Source organism: Eptesicus fuscus, chromosome 7, assembly GCF_027574615.1.
Source record: "Eptesicus fuscus isolate TK198812 chromosome 7, DD_ASM_mEF_20220401, whole genome shotgun sequence".
Lineage (NCBI taxonomy): Eukaryota > Metazoa > Chordata > Mammalia > Chiroptera > Vespertilionidae > Eptesicus > Eptesicus fuscus.
The window spans coordinates 57,509,335-57,535,894 of NC_072479.1; the positions used below are offsets into that span (position 1 = coordinate 57,509,335).

The following is a 26,560-nucleotide window of genomic DNA, read 5'->3' on the forward strand; positions in this document are numbered from 1 at the left end:
TGGGAGGGAGGCTGAGCCTTCTCCTGCCCCATCAGAGGCTCTGTAGGAGCAAATTGCTGTCTTTCTATTCTTACTTCATATTTAAAATGAAACAGGGGAAGGAGATGCAGAAGTGAGAAAGGAGGAATGGGAAGCGGGGAGGCAGGGGCACATTCTCAGGGCCCTTGAAGCAGGGCAACATTGGTCTCCCCCACCAGACTGAGCTCCCAGGAGGCAGGCACTGGTCGTAGCCACCGTTTCCTGGGGGCTTTGTGCCAGCCCCCCACTAGGTTCTCTGCATACACCACCTCCTGTGGGATTGGTAGTTCCGTACCCCTTTCACACGTGCGGACAGAAACCAAGTAACTGCCTGAGGTCACACCAGGGGTGAGCAGCCAAACCCACATCTCCCTTGTCCAACGCCAAAGGCTCTTGGCCTGGACCATCTATTTTCTCTCCAGCCTCTGCAACAGTGGGATGCACATAGTAGGTGGTTAATAAATGGTAGATCCAAGGAAGGAAGGGGGCAGGGAGGGAGGAAGAATGGTGGAGGAGAAGATAAGCCAGGGAGACTCTTGGGCAGCTGGAAAATAAATAATAAAGGTGTTGTTTTCCAAGACTAGGCTGGCACGGTGCCCAGCATGGCAGCCCTACACTCAGGGAGATGCCCTGTGCTCGGGAGCCCAGCGCCTGCGCTTGCCTCATCCTTTCCAGAAGTATGTGAGCCTAGATACGTCAGCCTTCAGGTATGCAGTGAGGTCTGCGGTGAGAGGCAAGCGCACACTCTCTCTCTCCTCTCCTTCCTGGCTGGATCGCCCCTTCCTCTTGCAACCTTCCCCACCCCTACCCAGCCAGCTCAGACTTGCCCCCCTCCCTGGGGCCAGGCCCTGCTGGGCTGGGGGCTGTGACCTGCCCCCTCAGCAAGGCAGCTCCCGGGCCTGGAGGAGTGGTGCGGGGGGAGGGGCCGGAGCACCACATCATCTAACCATCTAACAGGTTGGTCGGGCTGGGAGGTGCCCGCCCTCCTGCAGCTAATGAGCACTGTACGACAGGTGTTTGCTCCTCAGTCCCCAGCCTGCCCGGCCTGCGACTGGAGCCAGCTGCCAACGCCACCCCACAGAGGTTCCCTCGCTCATCCCTGCACCCGCCCCACTCCAGGCCCGGGGGCCGCGATGGCCTGCCGCTCCTGCGTTGTTGGCTTCAGCAGCCTGAGCAGCTGTGAGGTGACGCCAGCGGGCGGCCCCCGGCCTGGCACCTCGGCATGGGGCAGCTGCGAAGCCCCCAGGCCAGGCTTCAGCTCTCACAGCCTCACTGGCTGCTGGTCAGCGGGCACCATCCCCAAGGTGACGGTGAACCCCAGCCTGCTGGTGCCCCTGGACTTCAAGGTGGACCCGGCCATCCAGCAGCAGAAGAACCAAGAAAAGGAGGAGATGAAGGTCCTCAATGACAAATTTGCCTCCCTGATTGGCAAGGTAAGGGAAAGTGGGAAGAGGGTCCAGAGAGGTAAGGACGGGCAGGTGGCTGAATTCTTTATTTCTGGAGCATCATGCCCCACCCCTGCCCCCAGCCAATGGGGAGCCGGCGTTGCTAACTCCACAAGCTCTGAGCAGAGAGATGTGGAGGGAAGTCCCTGAGCCATCCTGGCATGGGGGGAGAAAGAGACCCCAGGATGGCCTCTGAGAGATGTCTGGATAATAATGTGCTGTGTGGCCTGGGGTCACCTTCCCCCCAGGCAGGGGCTAGGAAGGAGCTCTGAGTATGGCCAAGAGAAGGCCCTCTCATGGGAATAGCTGATGAAGGCATGGTCCCCGGTCCTCCTTCCAGAGCAGATGGACCGTGGAGATGACCTCCCAAGGGCCCAGCCTCCTGTCCAGCCCGCTGGCTCTGTTCAGCTTCCTGGAGTCAGGAGCACCGGCAGAGCCCAGGAGCGTGTGGGGTTCCGGAAGGAAGGAGGCCGCTGAGTGGGGTGCAGCAGTGGAGTCAAGAGATAGGAATGCAGGGGATGGAGGCTGCGAGTCAGAGACAGGCAGCCGGCCAGGCACCCACCTGAGTAGACAGACTGAGTCCCCAGAACCCTGACTTCCTAGACCCGATGCCACGGCAGCATGCTGGTCTGGGCACTCGTGTCACCTCTGCCCCAGGGCAAGGGCTTCGGGAGCTTTGAGGAAGCCCTGTCCACTTCCCAAACCTGCTCCTCGCTCACCTCCTTCCAGAAACCTCTCCTGACCAGCCCTCAGCTCTGCTCCCTCCGGCCCTGCCCAAGAATAATAGTCACAACAGTAAGAGCTGCTGTTACTTAATTGCTTATTATGTGCCAGCGAGCTTCCATATTTATCTCGCTTTCCTTCAACAACCTTGGGAAAGAAGTCATTTTATGCCCATTTTACCGACAAGGAAAACTAACCCTTCTTGCCGCCCCCACCAGGAGACCAGAGCCACCCCTCCGCCCCGACTCATTCTCGCCTGCTCCTTGCTCTCCCTGCCTCTGGTGTCCCGGGAGGCGGGTGCTCCCGGGGAGGGGCCCAGGGAAGGAAGCATCGCTTGTGTTGGGCTCTCTGTGGAAACTCAGCAGATGTGTGTCCTTTAGCCCACACACAACACCCCCAGGGCTCGTTCCCTCGCTGTGCACACGAGGAACCTAGGAAACTGCCCATCCAGAGCCCGAGTGCCTTGCCCAAGGTCACACAACCAGCAAGTCTACAGGCTGGACTTGAACTCGGGTCTGTGAGACACAAAGCCAGTGGTCTTTGAGATGGGAGCCGTTTCTTTCTCCCGTTCACGTGCCCAGACCAGCATTCCTGCATCCATACCGGGAGTGCCTGGGTGGGGGGCGGGGAGCACCCCTCCCCCAGCCCTGGCCGGCTGCAGCGCCGTGCACTGTGGGCTGTTGGCCTCGGAGGAGAATAGCCTGCTGCCCTGGGGAGGCAGGTCCCTGCAGAGCCACCTCCTCTCCTAACCCAGATAATCCCGTAAAAGGAATGCTTCATGAGCTATGTAATTTGGCTCAGATGGGTGGCTTGTTCCCTGAACTCCAGAGCTGATATTACTCTGTGCCTCTGCCGTGGGGAGCGGGGCGGGGGGGGGGGGGGGGGAAGGACAAGAGGGTGAGCAGGTACAGGGAGGGGCCTGAGGGGTCCGGGGCCTGTGCCCAGGAGCCAGGGCAATGCCCTCGAAGGTCTTCAGCAGGACTGGAGCCTCCCAACCCGCAAGCTTGGACCTTGAGACAGGGGCTCTGCAGGGTGGACGCAGGGGCCCTGGTTGCTGGGGTTCTACCTAAAGAGTCTCAGCTGAGTCACCAGTTCTGTGGAGATCTGTTAGCTCAAGTCCCTCTCTATCTCCGTGTAAAGGCCACGAGGCCTGAATGGAAGCAGGTAGCAGTTAAGAGTGTGCAATCTGGAGCCAAATTACTGGGTTTGAATCCTGGCTCCACCTCTGACCAGGAAAATTCTTTAACCTCTCTGTGCCTCAGTACACATCAGTGGAATGGGCTTGTCGTAATCAAATGGGATCATTTTTTTAAAAAACTGTATAAAGCACTTCCCATGCTCCAGGTGTGTTGTTTGTTCTATTAAAAACACCATAAATGGGCCCAGCCCATGATGCTCTTGAGGCATTAGCCCCTTCCAGGCAGGAGCCTGAGAAGATTGGGGAGAAGCCCTGCTGGAAGTGGAGGGGGGGAGGGGGGAGCTTCGTGGGTAGGAGTGCAGCATAGGGCTTGAAAGGGATGTATGGGCTGGGCGTGAGATGCCATAACCAGTGTAGGGGTGGGGGCTCTAGGCAAAGAGAAGGGACAGGCAAGGGCGCTCTGGCTCCACATCCCCTGTCCCCCTGAGGCATGGAGAGAAATCAGAGAGCCTGTGAGGAGGTTCCGGCCTCTGAGGGATGTCTGGATAGCAATGTGCTGTGTGGCCTGGGGTCACACACCGCGCCGCCCCCCCCCCCCATGGGCTAGGGAGGAGCTCTGAGCATGGCCAAGAGGATGCCCCCTCATAGGCATAGCTGATGAGGCATGGTCTGCTGTCCTACTCCAGAGCCTCCCAAGAGTTCCACCTGCCTGTCCAGCCCTCTGGCCCGACTCACAACTCTATGGAAAAGATCTGTTAGCTCAAGTCCCTCTCTATCTCCCTGTAAAGGCCACGAGGGCCTTGCTCGTGGAGAAGGAGGAGAAGGAGGTGGGGGGCGGGTATTGGGGAAGACCACCAGGAGTGGGCGAGGCCCTGGAGCAGTGTTGGTTCCTCCACTCGCAGGCTGTGCTTCCTGGGTAAGCCACTTACCCCTCTGCGTTCACTCGCCCTCCTGCTCTGAGGGTGGCCCTGAGAGCATGCCAGTGGGGAGACTGGTCCAGCGGCAGCCGTGAGAGGAGGGGGAGAGCTGAAGCAGCAGCAGGAGAGGAGGCTGAGGGAGGCAGGGAGAGGGCAATGTCACCATGGGCAGAGGCCCTTGGCCGGGTCCGCGCGCCTTCACATGCAGACCACAGAGGGTATGGAGACGGGGCAGGAGGAAGTGGCCAGCAGTCAGCCTGAGTGGGGAACTCAAGAGGGGTGGTGACATGCCTGGAGACAGGGGGTGGCACGATGTCTTCCCCTGGGCCTGCGTGGCCTCTGGAAGTCACCGGAGCCGTGCCCTGCCTGCACGCAGGAAGGCACGTACCAGCCCTTCCTGACCCAGTGTCCCACGGGCTCCCGGGGCAAAGCCAACCTCTGGCTGAAGGCAGGGGGTCTGGCAAACGCCTCACCTGAGGAGTAGGACCTGCATGCCCACGGACACGCCTGTGGGCTCACCTGCCGGAGCCCATGGGCTGGGGACCTGGGCTGCTCAGTTCCCCAGGAAAGAAAGCACATCTCTCCCCACCTGGTCTAGCTGCCCAGTGCCAGGGAGTTGAGTCACAGTGAGTTCTGTGCGTCTGGGCCTCAGTTTCCTCATCTGCACAATGGGAGGCAGGTTTGCTCTCTGAGGTCCCTCCTAGAACTGCCACCCTGTGATCTAAGAGCAGGGGGGTCAGCCAGGTGGGGAGGAAGGGGAAGGAGAGCCTGGGAGGATGGTGACAATTAACCTGGCGCCTCCCTAGGCCTTTGTTCGGAGAGGGAGGAGCCTTTCTGTGGGGGTTCAGTTCCATCCCCAACCACTGAGACAACCCGCAGCTCCCCCAAGGGCAGCAGGGGGAGGGGGCTGCTCCCGTCCCCCACCCCCCACAGCCAAAATGCCCTCTGGCTGCACTGGCTGGCCGAACGCACCCCCTCTCCCAGAGGCTAGTGCTGCACAAAGCGGGTTGGGGTCAGACTGCGGGAACGACTGTCTGTTGGGTGCAAAGGGTTTGTTGCTGCTCATGGGTGGAGGAAGGAGCCTCACGTCGCTCCTCTCACCCCACCCTCAGTGTAAACACGGGCTCCTGCTTGTCAAAACGGAGCAAAGGTGGGGCGCGCGGATACCTCCCCTCCAACAAGCCCTCTCACACACACAAGCACAACAGAAACCCTCTTGACTTCCAGCCCCACTGAACCTGTTTGGCTGCGCCTGCAGCAGGCGGCAGGCCTAGGTCAGCTTCGAGCAGGACTCCCCAGTGCCGGTGGGATTGAGCGGGGATCATCCCAATAGCCCTGCTGGCGTTGTCACTGGAATGCCAAGGGGGACTTCCCAAGGGCCTGCGACCGTCGGGGATGTGAGCAGGGCAGAGAGAGAGAGAGGAGGCCCACCCGGCACCCAAGTTCAGGAGGAACAGGGAACCCCTGAAGGTCCAGCGTAGGCAGCCACCGTCAGAGGGGCCTGTCTGGGAAGCGGGGCCACCAAGTTGCTGTGTGACACGGGACAAGTCCCTTGCCTGCCCTGGGCCCCCATCTCCTCCCCTGTAATTGAAGGGTACCCCCAGCCACGCACCTGCGGTCACAGGGAACACCATGGGGCTGTCATCACAGCATCCTCATGACCACGACGGCCCACACTGTCCAGAAGCCAGGCCCAGCCACCCCTCCTGCCTCCGTGGCCTATCCCTGTCCCGGCACCAAGGGGTTAGGGACCCCAAGAAGGGAGCAGATGGCTGTCAGTCTGACGGGAGGGTGGTAGGTCCAGACAAGTGAGGAGCAGATAAACTGAGGGCCTCGTACTAAGGGAATGGGGCGGGGGGTGGGGGGCAGAGGGGGGTGACGCGGTTGCAGGAGGGGAGTTGGGGGCACATCTGAGCTGGGGACGGACTGGAGTGGTGGAAAGGGTAGACCCCAGGAAGGCTGGCGCCTGGAGAGGACAGGCAGGGTGGGGAAGAGGCAGGGGAGCCCAGGCTGGCCGGCCCGGACTGGGTGAGGGAAGGAGAGGACTCAGGAGGGACCCTGGCGGCCTGCTGGTGGCTGAGGAGTAAGCGGAGGGTGCCCTGTAGCAGGAGCGTGCGAAGGAGGCGGAGGTGGAGAGGAGCAGCCGAGCCCAGAGCCCCCAGCCTCTATCCTGAAGGCACAACTGGCCTAGCTGGAGGCAGAAGCCAGCGCAGAAGGGCAGGGGGGCGCAGGGCCCACGGGGACCCAGCAGCAGACAGGAGGCGTGGGTGGCAGTGGTGAAAAGATCCTAAAGCTCAACTCCCTGGAGTCCACACCTGCCCCACCACTTGCTAATGCTGTGACCCTGGGCAAGTTCACCTCTCTGTGCCCCGTTTCCTCGTGGGCAGAGTGCAGCTCATGGCAATACCCCTTTGGATGGCGGTGGGGATTGAATGAGGTAAGCACGTTAAGCATTAGAGCAGGCCTGATACCCAGAAGGAGCCACAGAATCACTTGCTCTGGTTTCTGTTTCAAAGTACATCCCAGGCTCTCCTCCCCCAACAGCCCACAGAGGTAGGCCGGGCAGGTGACATTATCCCCAACTTCTAGCTGGGGAAACTGAGGCTTGGCGAGGCTACAAGCCCATGGTGGCCGGGAGGATTGGCATTTAAGTAGTAACCAGGCCCTGGCCTGCTGAGTTTCCAAGGCAAGAAGATGAGACCAGGCTTGTCGAGGGGGATGGCAGATGGGCCTCTGACACCTCAGGTTCCCCGGGGTCTCCCACCCAAGCCCCTGTCGGGCACGAAGAGCCCTCACACTCACACCCTGTCCCCCTTCCTTCACCTAGCTGGCCCCACGCCTCCCCTAGGAAACCTGTGCTAATTGGCTCCACCTCTCTCGGCTCCCTCCTTATCTCACCATCTTCAGTTGGAACAATCAGTAGTTGGAGGTGCCATCTGAGTGCTGAGTGAGGGCCCCAGATAGGTGCGCAGAGCCGATGAGCTGCCACCTCCCAGGGGAGCCCCAGAGGGGGCGCGATGGCGGGCCTGGGGCCTCCGGGCCTGAGCCTGGCCCTGTCACCGAAGCCCTCCTGCTCTCCCAGGTGCAGGCCCTGGAGCAGCGAAACCAACTGCTGGAGACGCGCTGGAGCTTCCTGCAGAGCCAGGGCTCCGCTGCCTTTGACCTTGGGCACCTGTACCAGAAGTACGAGGGCCGGCTGCAGGAGGAGCTGCGCACGGTGAGCCAGGAGCGGGGGCAGCTGGAGGCCAACCTGCTGCAGATGCTGGAGAAGGTCGAGGAGTCTCGGATCAGGTAGAGTGCGCCCTCGGGGGCGGGGGGCAGGGACTGTGGGTGGGGACTCGGGAACAAGGCCCTGGGCACTCAAGCCAGAAAAAGAGGGAGCTTCTTGAAGAAACATTTCTTCACTCCAGACATACTTAGTGAGGACCTACTATGTGTCGGGCAGTATTCTAGATTTCAGGGGAATAGGGCAGTGAATCCGCAGTTCCCCACCCCCAAATAGTGACGCTTACAACTAGGTCAGGCTTGTGATTGACAGCTAACCCCTGGGCACCATTGCAGCCACTGTCCCCTGCCCCCTCCTCTTGTGTCCATAAACACTCTTCTCTCTGCTCACACGTCCCGCCAGTGGGACGTCGCGATGGGCTTGGACGGGCTGGCAGGGAAGGGAGCGGGTGCAGGCAGAAGACAGAAGCAGTGGGTTCTGTTAGAATAGAGAAGCAATCTTCTACAGGTGGTGTGTGCTGACCTCAGTGGGGTCCAGAGAGATGAGGGAGACACAGCCCCAGCCTGCACTATGCTTTTAGGACTTTGGGGGACAAGCTGGCAGGCGGGATAGCCCAGTGGTTAAAGACCTAGTCTCGGTACAGGCTGAAAGGGACTTACTCCCTGCCCCCTCCCACCCGAGCTTTGTGACCCCTGTCCAGTTGTTTAACAGGAAAACCTCAGTTTCCTCCTGTGTGGGTTGATACCAAGTGGGGCTGGTGTGAGGAGCAAGTCGAGAGTTCAGTGTGGCGATGAGTGGCCACTCTCCTACCCCCTAGGAGGCTGAAGTGCCCGGCACACAGGGCCGTCCCTGACGCAGGCTTGCTGGGCTGAACTGGCCAGTCGATAAAGGCAGACCACACACGTGGGTGGCTCAGCGGACAGATGACCTTCTCTGATCAGACAGAGGCCAGGGCTTCACGGACAAGGAGGCTGGGCGGGGCAGAGAGGCCCTGCCCCTGCACCCCCTTCTCAGGTCTGGTTTCCAGCCAGAGTGAGGGGTGGACAGGATGTGGCTCAACCCCCGTCTCCACCTCCAGTGTTTGGGTCCTGCCCCAAGCCCCGCTGACCTGAGTTGAGGCCTGCTTCTCCAGAGCAGCCAGCAGACAGGGCTGGAGGGTGTGGGCAGCCTGTCCGGGGACCTGGGCTGGGGCTCAGCTTGCCCATCGCCTCTCTGCATCACCTCCTCTGTTCAGGCCACATTCAGAGGGCATGGTCACACAGGACACGCTCCCCACTCTGGGGGCCTCGGTTCCCTCCTCTGTGAGTCTGCCGGGAACTTTTCAGCCAGCAGGCGTGATCTGCAGCCCTGGCCAGGACGGGTCCTTATGGCTGGGCCCCTCCCTGGCCTGGAGGTCACCTCTACTCCAGCCCTGCTCTCCCAGGCCCTAGATAAACACCTAAGGAATCTGATTGCCCATTCTGACCGTAATGGGGGAAGTTATGACTCATTTCACTGGTATCTAGTAGGTCTTTGGCCCTCAAAGGATCAGAGAATGCAGAGCCGGTGGGAGGCCTCGGATTACATGGGGGAGGAATCGCAGGCCCAGAGAGGCCAGGGGCTGGTCCTCCGTCACAGAGCCGTGCGTGCTAAAACCCATCCCCAGCCCATGTCATCCAGGGTGAGAGGCTGCTCCCATGAGCGCAGCCAGATCACATCTGCGGAGATACTTTGTAACTGGAAGTTCTGTACAAACACTACTTGTTCTAATCTGGCTCAGCCCCCTCATTTGGCCCGCCGCCTGGTTTCCATCTGCTGCCTGATTTTACTATTTAGGCTCAGGGCTTCCCGTCCTCTCCGCAGGTAGGGAACCCACCTGAGTTGAGGGGAGTGAGGCCAGAGGGCCTCCCGGTCTGCAGGCCAGAGCCCGGGGAGCTGCCGCCTGGCCTTGCAAAGCCTGGGGCCCCCAGGAGCCAGGAGACGCCAGCCCAAGCCCTGACAGGGAGGGGTGTGCCCTGCCTCCTCGAGGCCGATGAGATCAGCTTCGCTCCTAGATATAAACAAGTTGGGGAGAGAGGGGGGTGTGGGTGCGACGGGCTGAAAGGGCTGAGAACGGGTTTGGGAGCTGGTGACTGGCAGAGATTGGAGGTGAAATGGGGGGCATGGCGTACCTCGGCCTCTATAGAGATGGAGACTTCCCAAAGCTTGGATGTAGCCGGGACCCCAGGGATCAGCTAGCCAACCCTTCTACTTACTGAAAGTGAAGCAGAGGCCCAGCTAGAGGCACAGCCTGCTCCAGGCCACAGCGAGTGCCTCAGGCCCACTGAAGACAGCTGTTCCCTTCACAAGAGCACCCGGATGAGGGGGTGACCTGGGGCCCAAATCCAGCGGAGTCCATGAGGAGGGCGGAGGAAGGCTGCACAGAGGATGGGAAAGGCAGGGAGGGGTAAAGAGGACTTTGGCACCACAGAGGCCCCAACTGGACAGCTCTCCCCAGGCGGGCAGAGCTCCCCTATCCAGAGGGGCGGGGAGAAGGGGGAAGGTTTGACCACCGGGCTTGTGTGGGGAGGGCCAGTCAACAGGGGGCTGCTCAGATCTGGGCTCCCCAGGCCAGGGAAGTCCCCAGAGTCCCCCCAATTGCAGAGGGAGGCCTGTTCAAGTCAGCCTGGCCCGGAGGGTTTGTAAAGGCCGGGCGAGAACCTCCTGTGCTCTCTCTGCAATGAGGCCTCCCCGTTTTCTCTCTGAAAATGCTGAGGCCGAGGCACAGGGGCTGAGGGCCTGGAGCTTACGTGGTAGCAGTAGCAGCAGGTTTAGCAGGCCCCACGCACGCACGCGGTGAGCAGTCATGTTTTTGCTTACTTCATCCTCACGACATCACTCTGGTCAGGAGTGAGGCACACACAAGTAGCTTATCCAAGGTCACCCCGCTGGTGAGCAAGGAAGCAAGACTGGAGCCCACCCAGCCTGGCTCTGGGGCCCATGCTTGAGCAGCACACCACACGAGCCTCCGGGCCCTTCTCTGGGCCTCCATTTCCTCATCTGTGAAATGGGACCAGCAGCCTTCCTGGCTGGGGGCTCTGAGGTAAAGCTTCTTGGGCATTTCGTCCACCCTGGCAAGTCCCTGAACCGCCCTCCCCCCGCCACCGTGACCTGCACCCTCGGAGCCCCTTGCAGGCTCTGGAAGCCAAGCCAGCAGCCAGGCAGCACCCTGAGTTTCAGACCCAGCACCCTGCGGGCCCTCACCCCTGGGTCTGCCCCCTCAGCTCCTCGGAAAGGCCGGCGGGAAAGAAGGCCTGAGGGCGGCGGGTCCAGCAGCTGATGTGGGCGAGGGGTGACGCTGCCCTGCTGGGAGGTCAGGGACTGGGCAGGCGGCTGTAATTAGAGCCCCGGTGATTCAGGTATTCCCTGGGGAGGAGGGAAGCAAACAGGAAGCCACAGAACCCCCACATCCCTGGGGCAGGCAGGGCTCGGGGGGGGGGGGCGGGGAAGCTGGCAGACACCCCCCCTGGGGAGCCAAGACAGACGTGTGGACTAGAGGAAGAGGGTAAGGTCAGGGATGCAGGGACCCCATCTCCCCATCCAACAGTGTCCTTGTTCCAAACACAAGGTGGACTTGAGCAAAGGAAGCAAAGCTGAGGAGAGAGGGGGCCCATCTTAGCTGAGTACTGACTGCACGTCTGTCATTGTGTCAGGAGGGGACTTCATCGGCCCCAGGCGCGCGCGCACACACACACACACACACACACACACGCATGCACACACGCATGCACACGTGCACACAGGCACACCCCTGTAGACCATGGATTCAAGGAAGGACGGATGGAGTTTCCTGCCCAAAACCACACTGAGGGTTCGTCTGACTGTAGAGCCCACATTCTTCCTGCCCTCCCTGTGGAGGGAGCACAATGGAATGGTGTCCTACCACCCAGCAGAAGGGAGGAGGGAGGGGCTCCCGGGAGGCTAGAGGTGGGAGAGGGCAAGGGGTGAGCAGGATGCTCAGTACAGTCCTGAGACTCCTAGGGGAGGAGCTAGGGAACAAAGTGTCAGGGTGAAAGGGCTACCAATCAGGAGAGGCTTCCTGGAGGAGGCGAATGTGGAGCAGAGCCAGCAAGGGGGCAGACGCCAGCAGGAGAGGACTGGTGAGAGTCAGGAAGGAGAACGGGTTGGCCTGCCCCCCCAGAGCCAACACTAGGGTGTCACGGGGGAGAGGGGCTGTGTCATAGAAGAAGAGGGGCTCCGTCCACCTGAAGGAAGGACTACTTTTTGCTCATTGTCACAAGGCACCAAATGAGACAGCAAAAGCCCTAAGCCCCGCCCAGGGAGGGCTAACCAAACCCCACGCTCCCTCCACATCCAGCTGAGCCACCTCTCTCTCTGTTTCTCTCTCTGTCTCTCTCCCCCACCCTCCTCGCCTCCCAGGTACGAAGACGAGATCTCCAAGCGCACAGACATGGAGTTCACCTTCGTCCAGCTGAAGAAGGTAGCCTGCCCCGGGCTCCTTCCTCAGGGACCCTCTGCCTGCTTTCCCTCAGGATCCCCCAGCAAAGCCCTCAGAGGCTTGAGTCCCAAGACCACAGAGATCCCTAACCCCACCTGCTCCTCCTCCAGGCTCTGAGTCAGGTCTCCCCTGGGAATCGCCCCCATCTGACCCGGAAAGCAAAGGCCCCCACCCCACTCCTGCCCTGGGGCCCCCGACTCCCTCTCCCATCACTCACCACTGCTCCCACCCCCAGGACCTGGACACAGAGTGTCTTCGACGGACCGAACTGGAGACCAAGTTGAAAAGCCTGCAGAGCTTCGTGGACCTGATGAAAACGGTCTACGAGCAGGTGAGGAGACCGGGCAGTGTCCTGCCTGGTCCACGGCCGGCCGGGGTGCGGGGGAGGGAAGGACGTCCAGTGGGGCGTGGAACCGCACGGTCACTCGCTGTTTCTGGCCACAGTTGTAACCATTTCCTAGCCCCTTCTTGCACTGCTGTCAATCATCCAACCTGTCCCTCGTCACGTATTTCATGGAGCAGGGGCAGGTAGGTTCCCCCAAGGCCTCTCTCAGGGAGCAAACGTGCCTTCCTTGTGCTGAGGGCACACGGGGACCAGGTGCATCTGGACAAAGGTCAGGAGGTGGCCTCAGAGCGGGGAGCCAGGGGGCCTTGAGCAGCCACTCCTACTGAGCGATGTCCCCCCGTCCCGGCAGCCTGATTGCAGGCCCCCTGGTTCCAGCTCTGATAGCCACGCGCTTCGCCTTCCCTGTTCTGAGCCAAGGCAGGGAAGACTGTGGTCAGATTCTCTGGTTCCGAGACAATACCAGCTTCTCCCAAACAAAAAGGACCCAGTAAATGCAGACAGCGAGCCTCCAGACACACTGTCTTGTCCCTCAGTCCTCAGCTGAGCCCGGGGGGACAATGGCCCGGCGAGGCCTAGCGCAGAGCCAGTGCAGTCAGCTGGGCCCTGCTGCAGGCCTCTGGGCACTGCCCCTCCACGTCACTCTGCCTCCTGGGCATCCTTTGGGATATGTGTTCTCCTCTCCACACCTCCTGTTTCAGGGGTGAGACGTTATAGGGGTGATGCTTCAATTCAGCTATGAGCAGGCAGCCCCACTGCTGGGGATGACAGGACGTGGCAGCCCGCATACTGCAAACAGCTGGTGCCAAGCTATGGCAACGCAGCCAAGGTCAGAGCAGGGATCAACGTCACCACCACAATCAGAAAGTTCTGCTAAAATGGTCCTGGGGGCTGCTGACCACAACTTCGCGGCCTCCTCCTGTGGAGAGGGAGGAGGTATCAGGGCTACGCAAATTCTCTGCCCAAATTCACTGTGGGTGCAGCCTAAGCAGACATCAGCAGGGCCAGTGTTTCTGAATCTGACCTCCGCTCTGCTCAGCCCAGAGCCCACACTCCGAGCCAGGTCAGAGGTCCTACAGGTATGGAGCTATGACTGGAGGAAGGCCAGGCATAACCAGACATATATCTGAGCATTGCAGAACTGCTTGGCTCCGGTTCCATTCAGACGTTGAGCCCTTGGACCCCAAGCCTGACTCTGGCTCTTTACCATTTCTATGACTTTGGACAAGTTATTTCTCCGCTCTGTGCCTCGGTTTCCTCGCCTGTAAAATGGGGAAAGTAATAGCAGCAGGATGAGGACTAAAGCCATTCATCCATCTAACAAATGTGAACTCCGTGCCTGCCGATGCCAGACACTGCTATCACAGCAAGCGAGCAAGACGGCCAAGGTGCCTGCTCTCAGGGGGTGCAGCTTAGCTAAGAGGGGACAGTAATACGCAACCAAGCATCTGAAGAAAGATCGCTTTAGAGAGTGAGAAGTGCTGGGCTGCAAAGAAACCAGTGATGCAATCATGCTGGAGGGAGGGGAAAGCTTTAGACCCCAAGGTCAAGGGGCATCTCGGAGGAGGTGCAAGTGAGAGGAGGCCAAAACCAGGAAAATCCAGCCCAGTGGAGACTCGAGGAGGCTTCAGGCAGAAGGAAGAGCTGTGCAAAGCACCGAGGGCAGAAGTGAGTTTGGTGATGAAAGAGAAGAGCCAGGGCAGAGTGGGCAGGGCCAGATCGTGTAGGGCTTGGACCCGGAGCCGGGCTGTGGACCTTATTCTAAGTGTCCTGGGCGGCCCTCGGGGGAGGGGGGTTGGGGAGGGTGCTGCAGAGCGGGGGAGGGCTTGGCTGTGCTGGCGGGAGAGTACCATGGGAAGGGACTGCAGTGAGAGCCGCAGGGGCTCAGCTCAGAGCTGGCGCTTTGGGAGGCAGCGAGGTGACGTTGTTAGGAAGCGAGGTCTGCGTTTCTCTCCGAGGACCACGCAGGCTGAAGGCAAGACTGACTCTCCGCTAAAAAGGTTCCCCTGCACGGTGAGCCTCTACGCGGGCACTAACAGAGATATAGTGAGCCACATGACATTGTACAGAATTTTATACACAATTATGTACTTTAATATGTAATTTTCAGTTTTCTAGTAGCCACATTCTTTTAGTAAAAGGAACAGAAAAAAATAATTTTAATAACACATTTTATTTAGCCCAATATATCCAAAATGTGATTATTCTACATGTGATCAATATGAAAAAGTTAACAGGCTATTTTTTTCCCTCATATTAAGTCTTCAATATCCTATGTGTAGGTTACACTGACAGCCCACCTCAATTCTGACCACACAGAGCTAGTGGCCGCCGCACCGGGTAGAGCAGGTCTAAGCGAAGGCAGGGGCAGCCATGGCCTCCTCGGGTGGGAGAAAAACATGGCAGATGTGAGACGCCCAGGAGGCCTGGACACGCTGCTTTCAACTCTTCCAGGAGCAGATACCAGATCAGCAAAGCATGGGCTACTTGTGTAGGCCCACCTCTGTGTCCCCGAAAACAGCCCTCCCCTCTCCCCCAAAAGACACTCACCGCGCACACACACACACACATACACACACACCACACACCACACATACACACCACACACACACACACCACACATACGCACACACATCACAAATACACACACCACACATACACACACATCACACATACACACACACACCACACACACACACACATATACACACATACACACACATACACACACCACACACCACACATACACACCACACACACACACACCACACATACGCACACACATCACAAATACACACACCACACATACACACACATCACACATACACACACACACATATACACACATACATACACACACATATATATACACACATACACACACACACACACACACACACACACACACACACACACGGGTAGTCCTGAAAGCCTTTCCCAGGAGCCAAAGGCCTGCTTGGGCCCATGTACACACCGCATCCTTCTGGGCAGTCCCCCTCCCCTCCAGGGCACAGGCTGGTGAGAGAAGCCTCGGTGGCAGAGGCTCACATCCCCCTCAGCTACCAGAGTGCATTCCAGACCCGGAGTGTATTTGGGGCCCGGTTGCAGCCAGCCAGAACGCCGCCTGCCCCACCCATAGATTCAGGTTCCAGGGAGATTAGCTAAACCTGAGGACAACCCCCTGCAGCCAGGCACACCTCCTGGGATGCAGATTGCTGCAAAGGGAACCTGCTGAGGCTAAGCTGCTTTGGCGCCTGCCCCCATGATGCCTCGGGGAGTCGGCTGCTCTGCCCTGGACACTTCCCCCTGGCTCCATCGCCTTCACAAGTTACGAAAATATCCCTAGCTACTGTTTATTGAGGGCCTTCTGTATCCCCGCGCCGTGCACGTGCCTTCCAGGCATAATCTCATTTAATCCTCACAACTCTGTGAGCGAGGGAAAATGATTAAAACAACACAGTCGTTAGAGCAGCTCGGATTTGAATCCTGGCTCAGTAGTTATGTGAACTCAGCAGGCTCTTTTGTCGCTCCATGCCTCAGTTTCCCCATCTGTAACATAGCAGAATAGCAGCACTTAGCTCACTGGCCTGTTGTGAAGATTTATTTTGTTACTGTAGCCCAAAACCCTTAGAACAGTGTCTGGCCCGTGGGAAGTACTGTAAACATTAGCTCTTTCAGTTCGGGGTTACCCGGCTTGTAAGAGGTGGTGGCATTCAGAGCCCAGTGCCCTTCCTACACTTTACTGAGCACCACTGAGCGAGCCCTCAGACCTGGGCCCACAAGGAGCGTGCCCACCCAATCCACGTGGCGGCTCCTCGGCCTCTGGCTCCCCAGAGAAGCTCTAAACTGTACTTCGGCTTCATGCTTGCCAACTTGGAGGTGACATCCTCCTAGGGCCCAGCCCGGGGTGGCACTGCCGCGCCACACAAGGCAGCATTGTTCTACCCTGCGCAGCCCCGTGGGGCTGGCATGTCTGAACAGGCCTGCAGATGTCCCAAACCCTCCATTTCCTGCTTCTGTTTACCAAGCTCCCGCGTACCCTGCTCCATCAGCTGTTTGCCAGTCCTTTACCCTGGGGGGGAAGCCCTCCTACTGTGTGTTTTGACAGTGCCCGGGCCTGTTCCTGAACTGAAACAAATGCCAACCTAGGCCTGGGCTGGCAGTGCTAATAGAGGGCCTTATTCAGAACCCGCTGACCCCCACCTCCTGGTGACCAAAGACCCCAAAGATGCATCTCTGAAACTGTCCCCAGCCGAGCAGGCCTGGCCGGGTTGTTGGTTCCATGTGGGAAATGTCAGTCTCCGCTGGTAACCAGGGGCAGCAGAGGTGGGTGTGAGTCTGTGGGCACCATTAACCTTATTCTGGCACGGGGCAGGCCCTCCCTTGCTTTTGACCCATGATCTCTGTTCATCTGAAGGTCAACCAAAACCCCTTGTCAGGGGACCCCCTAAAGGGCAGCTGGCCACTGGGCTCAGGGTCCTGCAGCTTCAAGGCAGAGACAGGATGCTCCCAGAGAGGCTCAGGATGCCTGCACTGCCCAAGCTGCCTTTTCCGGAGCCCATCCTTGTCACCAGGGATGCTAGTGGGCGGAGCTGGCCAGTGAGCAGCCAGGGGAGGGTGGCTTACTCAGCAGCCCACGGGGCACTAGCTGACCCACCGGGCCCTGCATTCTATGGCTACAGGGGTACAGCTGCAGGTCAGAGGTACCTGCCTCGGCAGGTATAGACTCCAGAGGCTCAAACACAACCTCTCTGAGCATAAAGACAGATGGAGGGTCAAGGACAGGCCCAAAGTCAGGAAACAGGGTCAGAATTCGGTCATGAGCGAAAATCGAACCTGGATCGGAGCAGACCTCCAATTCCAGCTGCCAGTTTTTTTAGAAATGCAGGGGGCAGAAGTGCATGTGAAACACTAGCACACAGAGCAATCAGTAAAATGCAAGCAACCCAGTGTTCTCAATTTTTAAAAATATCAAGAAAAAAATAAAAGAAAACAGAGAGGGGTGGCAGGGGTATCTGCGTATACAGTAAGAGAGGCTTTAGAGACATATGGCCCAGCCGCAGTATATGCACTTTGTTTGGATCCTGATTCAAACAAACAAGTAAAAATATAAATATATCAGAAAAATGAGGTCACTGAACAGAGTCTGATGCCTGAAGGAGAGGGCAAGGATGGACTGTGAATGCCAGTAGGAGCAACTACGTCTGCACCCCACACCCTCCCTCCTCCAGGACAGCTTCGCCCCCCCCCCCCCGCCCCCGCCCTGCTGCCTGGCCCTCCTCCCGGCCTCTGGGAGCCTTGGCCCCCTGACTCACTCTGTACAATGCTGGCCTCCTCCTTCCCCCTGGGCCCCCGCCACCCTCCCCCGCTCCCCAGCAGATGCCAGCAGCTCTTGAGCACCTCCAGGGAAAGCGGCCAGGGCCAAAGAGGAGACACCTTGCAGCCCCTTATGAAGGCCCCTGTCCCCACCTGCCTCTCCACACACCCCTGAGCATTCAGGCCACGAGCTGTCAGGTGTGACAGCAAGAGCCAGTCTGGGGCTAGAAGGACAGCGGCTTCCCCTCCTGTCTCTGCCCCTCTAAGGGAGCTTAGCAAGAGCCGCAAAGTGCATTCCCAGTGTTCCCTTAACCGCTTTGCCCTCGGCTCCTTTCCTGCCTGTGACCTGGGCTGACACTCCTGCAGGCCCGGTGAGCCTGGGGTGCGAGGCTGCCCGGAGGGCACTCAGCGCACAGCCGGGCCTGGATGAGCCCCCGGGCAAATGGGAGGCTGTACCAGTGTGGTCTCTGAGGATGGAGGCTGGCATTTTCTGAGCGAGAAGAGGACAGAGAGGAGGGACCGAGAGGGATCCTACAGGACAGGGAGAAGAGGAAGATGTTGAGGTTGAATCCCATTGTCATGGTTGCCGGGCAAGCTCCTCAGCTAGATGGGGAGGGGCCCGTGCGTGCGTTTCAGGGTGACCCTGATGACCTCTGGCCTCAGCCTCTGGCAGTGAGTGGGGAGTGTAGGCTTGTCAGTCTCTAGTCCCACTCCTGCCCCTCATCATTCTTGGGCTTCCGTCCCAACATTTATCAACAAACTGAGCTGCTCCCTGACCAGATGTGGAGGGCCTGGGGATGAAATGGTTCTGCCAGACCCTCAGGGAGCTCCCCATCTGGGGGCTGGGGAGGGGGGCGGAGCTAAGCTGCACACCATTGAGCCACACTGATGCAACATGAGCAGAGAGAACCACTCCCCCAGGCCCAAATGTCCGGGGCTGTTTCCCCAGCCGCCAGGAGGAAGGTGTGCGCCCTGGGTGGCCGCAGTGTAGAGTGGGGAAAGTGGAGAACAAGGCTCGTAGGGTAGGCCTGGGGCCAGGAGTCCTCCCCGTGCCCCTCTCCTCTGCTCGGAGGAAGGCCCAAGGGCGGGCAAGTGGGGTGGCGAGCTGCTTCCCCAGAGTGCACGCTTGGGAGGCAGTCACGCTTTGATCGTCTCTCCAGGAAGACAGAGTAGCCTACCCTCCCCTCGCCTTGGGGATAAAGGGACTAAGGGGTGCCCCCCACCACCCCTGACCCCCCACGTCTGTGCCGCCAGGAGCTGAAGGACCTGGCAGCCCAAGTGAAGGACCTGTCCGTGACCGTGGGCATGGACAGGCGCTGCCACATCGACCTGAGCGGCATCGTGGAGGAGGTGAAGGCCCAGTACGATGCCATCGCGGCTCGCAGCCAGGAGGAGGCGGAGGCGTACTCCCGGAGGCAGGTGCGTGGCTGACCGCAGGGTGGGAGCGGCAGCCGGGGCAGCGGGGGCTGCACCAGTGGCGGCTGAGGCCACCTTCAGGTGTGTGCTGAGACCCTGGGGACGGGAGGGGAAGCATGGGGGCAGAGGCCACAGCAGTCAGCTCACAGGCAGGCGTGGGGAATTAGCTCCGCGTTGTGCTGGGCCCCGAGGGGCGATGTGGGCCCGGAGAGCCCACAGCCTGTTCCCTCCAGAAGCTCAGGGTGGTGCTGCCACCCAGCAGTGCTAGGCCAGGTGCGGGCACCGCTCGTGCGGCTCAGTCTAGGGCAGCCAGTAGGAGGACGTGGTGGGGCGGGACAGGGCGCAGGAGCGGGGAGGCTGGCTGCAGTGGTGGCTGCAGAGGAGGGGGCTGGGGTGAGAGGAAAAGGAGCGGCAAGGAGTGAGAAACAGGGGGGGGGGGGGGCACAGTGAGCAGATCTTGCCCACCACCTCCTCTCCGCCCTCCAGCTGGAGGAGCGGGCCGCCTGCTCAGCCGAGTTTGGGAACAGCCTCCAGAGCAGCCGCAGCGAGATTGCTGACCTCAACGTGCGCATCCAGAAGCTCCGATCCCAGATCCTCTCCATCAAGAGCCACGTGAGTCTGGAGGACCCACTGGGGGTAGGAGCAGGGAGGAACACGGGGACACATGTTCTCTCCCTCTCTCCCTTTCTCTTCCCCCCCCCCACCGCCCCCCGCAGCTTGCTCACACACATATACACACAGACACTCGCTCATGCATGCTGAGTATATGCAAGAGGAGTGGCCTAAGTGACCTGCAGGTCCCTTAGCACCTCTGAGCCTCCGTTTCCTCACTGTCCTACTAGATGGCTCTGGGAATCACAGGACCTCTGCCTGGGAGAGGGCTCTGTAGACTGGCCAGGGCTGTTGGACTGTTAGAGAGGCCCCCACCACGCACGCCCAGAGCCTGCCACCTCCCACCAACCACGCCGAGAGAAGGGAGGGATGCGCCCTCAGAGCAAGTGCTGCCCTGGAAGGACAGCTGACACAGGTGGCCTCTTTGGTCAGTGTCTCCTTAGGTCTCTGAACTCCCCGTTGCAATGCAACCCATTACCACACCCAGGAACGGACTGCTGAGCCCTCCCTCCCCACACGCACCTGTGAGGTGGGCTCCTGGCCCGGGCCCACTCTCTCCCTCTCACCCCTGCTCGCTGACCCCTTCCCTCTGTCCTCCCGGCTGCAGTGCCTGAAACTGGAGGAGAACATCAAGGAGGCCGAGGAGCAGGGTGAGCTGGCCTTCCAGGACGCCAAGGCCAAGCTGGCCCAGCTGGAGGAGGCCCTGCAGCAGGCCAAGAAGGACATGGCGCGGCAGCTACGAGAATACCAGGAGCTCATGAACACGAAGCTGGCCCTGGACATTGAGATCGCCACCTACCGCAAGCTGGTGGAGGGCGAGGAGAGCAGGTGAGGGGTGGGGACAGTGGGGTGCGGCCGAGGGAGAGGGAGAACTAGAGAACCAGCGCCACACAAAGCCAGCCTCCCCCTCCAGCACGATACTGGGAGCCTGGCAGGCCTGGGTTCACGTCCTGGCTCAGCCACTTACAAATTGAGACGTTGGCCCAGCTTCTTAAAGTCTCAGTTTTCCCATCTGGAAAATGGGCTGATCATAAGCATGCTCCACCTGTGGTGAGGAGGATTCGTGATTCTGCATGCAAGTGCCTGTCACAAATAAGCACTCTGTATATGTTAGCCATTTATACAAGGGAGAGGGGACAGAGGCCCAGAGAGGACAAGCTGGCTAGCCAGGGTCACACAGCAGGGCGGCCCAGGGCTGGGGATGACAACCAAGAATTGCCCTCTGCCTGCCAGTCCCCAGGCCCCAATCCCAGAGGAACATAAGCCACAGGCTCCCTTCACATCCCACCCTCTCCCTCCTTTCCCAGGATGGACTTGGCTCCGGCCGCTGTGGTCAGCACTGTGCAATCCAGACCCAGGACTGGTGAGTCTATTGGCCCCACAGGGGAGAGGGGGGCAGGGTGTGGGGGTCATGACCCTAAAGGCATCATTTTAAGTGGCTCCCACACCTCCAGCCCCTTCCCTCCCCGACCCCTTATGTTCCCTGTAGCTGCCTCCAAGGCCCACCTGGTCAGAGCCCCCTTCCGGAAGAAGAAGAAAAGCAGGGGCCCCGTGATCAAAATCACCGAGATGTCAGAGAAGTTCCTCCTGCAGGAGTCAGAGGCCTCAGAGTAAGGCAGCCGGGCACCCTGCAGCGGGAGAGACTGGAGCTAGACTCAGAAAGCTCTTCAGAGCCTCTAGGTTGCAAGGGGAGGCCAACCCGATTCTGAACTGAGAAGAGCTCAAACAACGAGTGTTTTCTCACGGGTGCCGGGCTGGGACAGGACCGCCACCACCTTTTCAAAGCCACTCCACTCCGCATCAGTATCTCACAATCCCACCCTTCCACCCTCTGGCCAGAGGTTTCCTGACGGGGTAAACCGGAATTGGGGTCAGTTCCATCTCCACCTCCTCGCTCCTCGGAGACTCCTCCCCAACACAGGGCTCTGAGCAGATCCCTTTGGCCCTTTTGCCCAACCCTTGCCTTAAACTCACATCTCAAGCCTTGCCTCACCTCGCCTCAACCTCTGCGCAAGGCTGGTGCCCGCATTCACGCAGTCCCAGCCACGGACCAGGGACAGCGAGGATTGCTTATCCCCCTCCCCGTATCTAGAGTTTGGGGGGCGGGGGCTGGGTGCCCTGGCTTTCCTGCACCACCTGGGCTCCCCAGAGATCTGACAGTATTAGGGAGTGAGGGAAGGAGGCTCCCTGGGCGTTGGGACCTGAGCCTGGACCTCTGGGATCAGCCCAGACACCTGTGCCCTCCCTCCTCCTGCGGGGTCCTCCCAGCAGGTCACACAGAAATGGGCAGGCTGCCCGAGCAGCTCGCAGCACCTTCTCCAGAAGCTATTCTTGCCATGATGAACTCCCTGGGTGGGGGAAGGCTGGACGGCAGCCTGAGACCAGGCAGCAGAGTCAGATCCTCCCTCCCCCTCCCTGCATCCTGGGGTTCACCACCCTGCCTGGGATCTCAGCTCTCTGCCCCTCCCCCAGCTCCCCACCCCTGCCCAGGTGTTCCCCAGCCTGAAACCTGGCTTTGGTGTACCAGCCCCTAGCCCCACCCCTGTCCTGAAACCTTAGGCCCGTTTCCCATGAATCCCTTCTCAGCGTCTCTGTCCTCCCCATCAAGCCAAGCAGCCTGGCCCTGCCCTCCTCTGCACTCATTGGGGAGCCCAGGAACACCCCCCCACACCCCCGCAACCTGTGGAGTTAGAGCTCCTCCTTTCCTCCCCCCTCTGCCCTCCGCCCTCCACGTCCATTCCCCTGATGCCTGCGGGGCCATGATGAAGGCACAGTCCAGAACGGCCTGGGACCTTCTGAGCTCTTGTGGTCAGTCGGTCGGGCTGGGGAGCCCCAGTGACAACCAGAGAGGAATTCTGCACCCGACAAGATTTGGGGCTCGGAGGGGCGCTCCTCTTCCTTCCTCTTGGCTTTTATCTTTGTAGATTGCAGGGGATCTTGGCAGCTTTAGCCTCCCACTCCATAAGCCCCCTCCTCTCTTCCCCTCCCTCCTCCCTACCTGCCCCTTGCTCCCCTCCTGGTCTAGCCCCAGTCTGATTCATTCATCTCCTTTTCCAGGAGGCCGTGGCTCCTCCTAGGGCTCAGGTCTTCCAGGCCTGTCGGGGGCGCTGAAGGGCTACTGACTCGGGCTCAGACACACTCATCCTGAGATCCCAAAGGGTGCTGATTGCTGCTTTCTCTCTGCCTATTTATTGGTTTCCAAGGGAGCAAATCTTCAGTGGGGATACAAGATATATAAAATATATATATATTTATTTTTTCATAACTTATGTGGCTGTTAACTTATTGCTTCCCTTCCTTTTCTGCATAATCAGTGCTATAGACTACTTGAACAGATAACATATGCTAGCCACCCCACCCGACTGGCTGACCACCTTGGGGCAAAGCCCCCTTCTCCCTGCCAAGGGATGAATAAAGTACTGAGATCTGTTCACGGCTAAAGCTATGTGTCTATCTGTATCTCCCCTCTTGGGATCGGTCAGTCGCTGGTCAAACAAGTTGACCCCAGGACTCTGGGAATTCTCCAGTTACGGGGAAAGGGAGTCAGGTACCCAGTTACTTCTTCAGGCCAATACAACTCGGACACGGAAGGTCTCCGGCCCCACCACCCTCCAAGGAGGCTGCACCCGTGTTGACCTACATTCCCGGTGCCTCCTGACAGGCCCAGGCATCCTGTGGCTGCCTTAGCAAGCATAGAAATGAGGTATTCCCCCGAGTGGTATCGGGTTCCCTCTCAAGCACGACTCTGGGGGTTGGCCAGAACCTATTCTGATGGGTACAGGCCTAATCCTGCCAAATCAAATTCCAGATCAACAGACAAGAATTGAGGACCTTCCCCAAGCCCAGCCCTGTGCTAGGACACCTCCAATTATTCCCCACCCCTCCACCTCAGGAAGCGCACAGTCAACCCGAGAGAGAGCTTCTCTACTCAAGAGAGCCATTCTGGACTTCCTGGCCAAGTGAAGAGAGGGGCTTGTGCAGGGAAACCAGGAATCAGACTGAAGGAAGAACCTGTGTCTCAAAGACAAGAATCTTGGGGGCAAAGTAGGGACTTTGAAGCATTGAGACCTCAGAAATAGGAGCCTCAGTTTCCTCATCCGTAAAATGGAGCATACACCTTCCCTACTTAGCTAATAGGGCATTTGAGGATCTGACCATAGTTATGTTCATTCCTATCAGCAATAACACACCTCTTGCTTCCAGCACTCTGAACAGCTCTACAAACGTGAAGGATTATTAGTGATGTTGTCATTGTTATTATAGCAGATATTATGGATTAAAGACAACCCACTGGTTGGTAGACCAAATACAGGCAAGTAAGCCTAGAGCTGGCTCTCCTGAGACTCAGGAGAGCCGGGTGAATAAACCACATTCCTATCCAGGAGGGGCCTAGCGCCAATTAGCTCTCTACTTATTTTATCTTTGTTTTTGTATTCTATTTTCTAGTCTAATTCCTGAATTATGAATTTATAAATACTAATTTGAATTCCTGAATCTGAATTTCACAGTTAAAAACATATAACACATTTCCCTGGCTGGGTGGCTCAGTTGGTTGGAGCAACGTCCAGCACAACAAAAGGTTGTGGGTTCGATTCCTGGTCAGAGCACATACCTAAGTTTCAGGTTCCTCCCCAATAGAGGCATGTATGGGAGGCAACCAACTGATGTTTCTCTCTCTCTTTCCCTTCTTCTCTCTCTAAAATCAGTAACCATATCCTCAGGTGGGGATTATTATTTCCTTCCTTCTACTTTCTTTGAAATTATATTTTTAAACATATTTTTATTGATTTCAGAGAGAAGGGAGAGGGAGAGAGAGAGATAGAAACATCAATGATGAGAGAATCATTTCATTGATTGGCTGCCTCCTGCACACCCCACACTGGGGATCGAGCCTGCTACCTGGGCGTGTGCCATGAGTAGGAATCGAACTGTGACATCCTGGTTCATAGGTTGCCTCTCAATCAAGAGCCACGCCAGCTGGCTGAAATTATTATTTTTATCGTTGTTCAGCTTCTTGAGTTGAATGATTTGATTTTTCATCCTTCTTCTTTTGTAATATAAGATACTCTGAAGACTATAAATTTCCTTCTACGTACCCTTCTAACTGCTTCCTATTATTTTCAAATGTGGCATTTTTATTAGCATTTAGTTAAAATGATTTCATTCTTTGACTCATAAGTTATTTAGAAATTCCTCCAAACATGGGTCATTCATGTCACAAGCATTAATTGTGCACACACTTAGTCTGTGCCTGGCTCTGCCCTAGGTGCTCAGGGAGACATTGCATTTGTCCAGCGCTTATTTCTGTACTTGGATTCCCTCATCCTCGATGTTAGCCATGCTTCAGTTGTCTATTTTTGTGCCTTCTGACCCCTAAGACACTAAACTCCTTGGGGGCAGCATTGGATCCCATTACGTCCCCAGGGCCTTGCACAGTGCCTGGCCCACGGTAGGTTTTCAGTAAATGTAAAATGAATGCCTGGCCAGTGTGGCTCAGTTCGTTGGGCGTCATCCCATGCACCAACAGGTCACCAGTTCAATTCTCGATAAGGAACATGCCCAGGTTTTGGGCTAGGTCCCTAGTAGGGGTCGTGCAGGAGGTAACCAATGGATATTTCTCTCTTGAATTGATCTCTCTCTCTCTCTCTCTCTCTCTCTCTCTCTCTCTTTCTCTCTCTCTCCCCCCCATCCCTCCCTCCCTTCCTCCCTTCCTCTCTCTCTAAAAAAAATCAATAAAAGCATATTTTTAAAAAATAAATGTAAAATGAATGAATGAATAATGTACCTCCCCAACTGAGGTCTCCTAGCCTAAATGTCCCATGAAAGTAATTAATGCAATGCCTGACACACTGAAGGAACACAGGGAAGGAAGGAAGGAAGGAAGGAAGGAAGGAAGGAAGGAAGGAAGGGAGGGAGGGAGGGAGGGAGGGAGGGAGGGAGGGAGACCACCACAATGTTCCTACTGAACAAGGACACTCTCCTGCCCCTCCCTGCTGGCAGATCTGAGTAGATCTCTGGGAGGCTGAGTCTGATTCCTGCTCCTGGGCCAGCTCCCTCCCTCCTCCTCCTCCCCACTCCTGCCCTCTGGAGCAATCCAGTGCACACCAGGCCAAGGGTGCCGCCCCTGCTCTGAGCACACAAAAGTAAGGCCCTTCCTGGGTTTGGGTTGTTCTCCTCCATCTCTGGTCCTGCTCACCACTGTGAGGCGGCAGAACAGGTGTCATCAGCTGAGGCCCAGGAGGCCAAGCACTGTCACCCAGCAAGTCAGAGGAAGCATGCTGATTGCACGGAACCACTTTTTACCTGCAGACTGCCTGCCGTAGGGGCCGTGAAAATGACCAAACCTGCAGTAGGTGAAGTGGAGACCGGAGGCCCCACCTGCAAACACAAAGGGCGGTGGGGTTGAGCAGGTACCCAACACTCAGCCCGGCCTGTGTCCCCCAGCTCAGCACGGAAGGTCAGGGCTCAGAGATCTTGGGCAGGACTGGCAAGTCAGTACCCCGGTAACTCCAGAGAAAGCCTCCTCTAAGGAGGTCCAGGGCCAGAGCCAAAGGCAGGCCCTGTGTGCTGGGGGTTGCTTGCACGCCCCCCCCCCCTCCTGTCCCTGCCCCTGGTTTATTTAGGCCTGAGGAAAACAGCTGGAAGGGAAGTGGTCCCTGCGTTTGGGCAGCTCTGGAGGCTAAGGGAGCGGGGGAGCTAAGAGAAGACCCACAGAAATAGAGAGACAGATAGAACCAGAGATACCTGGGCAGAGCTCAAGACCTCAGCACTGGGACCTGCAGATCAGCTGGGGGAGGGGAGGTTAGTCCAAGAGGACTTCCTGGAGGAGGGGTGGGAGATGGTTTAGAAAGGGGGGGTATTCGGGCTGGCACAGAAGAAGGGAGTGGAAATGGCCTGGGCAGAAGCAGATTTGCTCAGCCTCCAGCCTG

General features: G+C 58.3%; 1 protein-coding gene and 1 long non-coding RNA gene across 3 annotated transcripts; one reads left to right on the forward strand and one right to left on the reverse strand.

The window, feature by feature from the left end:
* The first annotated feature begins 1,039 nt into the window (after positions 1-1,039).
* On the forward strand, positions 1,040-21,245 carry KRT80 (keratin 80). 2 transcript variants are annotated; one of them, XM_028144409.2, is made up of 9 exons: positions 1,040-1,451; positions 7,324-7,532; positions 11,866-11,926; positions 12,180-12,275; positions 18,858-19,022; positions 19,506-19,631; positions 20,239-20,459; positions 20,939-20,994; positions 21,121-21,245. In XM_028144409.2, exons 1-9 carry the CDS (start codon positions 1,152-1,154, stop codon positions 21,243-21,245), a joined length of 1,359 nt encoding a protein of 452 aa, XP_028000210.2. In that variant the 5' UTR covers positions 1,040-1,151. The 2 variants fall into 2 exon arrangements, with proteins under 2 accessions (XP_028000210.2, XP_028000212.2); XM_028144411.2 differs by having other exon boundaries at positions 21,086-21,147.
* On the reverse strand, positions 15,222-26,011 carry LOC129149793 (uncharacterized). Its single transcript, XR_008556606.1, has 4 exons — positions 25,935-26,011; positions 21,138-21,259; positions 20,599-20,676; positions 15,222-15,836 (listed from the first exon to the last, which is right to left on the reverse strand). It is a non-coding gene; the product is annotated as an uncharacterized LOC129149793 (long non-coding RNA).
* Positions 26,012-26,560: the final 549 nt, after the last annotated feature.

Coding starts and splice junctions, on each gene's coding strand:
- KRT80 (XM_028144409.2), top strand. CDS start 1,152: ATGGCCTGCCGCTCCTGCGTTGTTGGCTTCAGCAGCCTGAGCAGCTGT. Junction 11,927..12,179: donor CCTTCGTCCAGCTGAAGAAG/GTAGCCTGCCCC, acceptor TCCCACCCCCAG/GACCTGGACACAGAGTGTCT. Junction 20,460..20,938: donor GTGGAGGGCGAGGAGAGCAG/GTGAGGGGTGGG, acceptor CTCCTTTCCCAG/GATGGACTTGGCTCCGGCCG.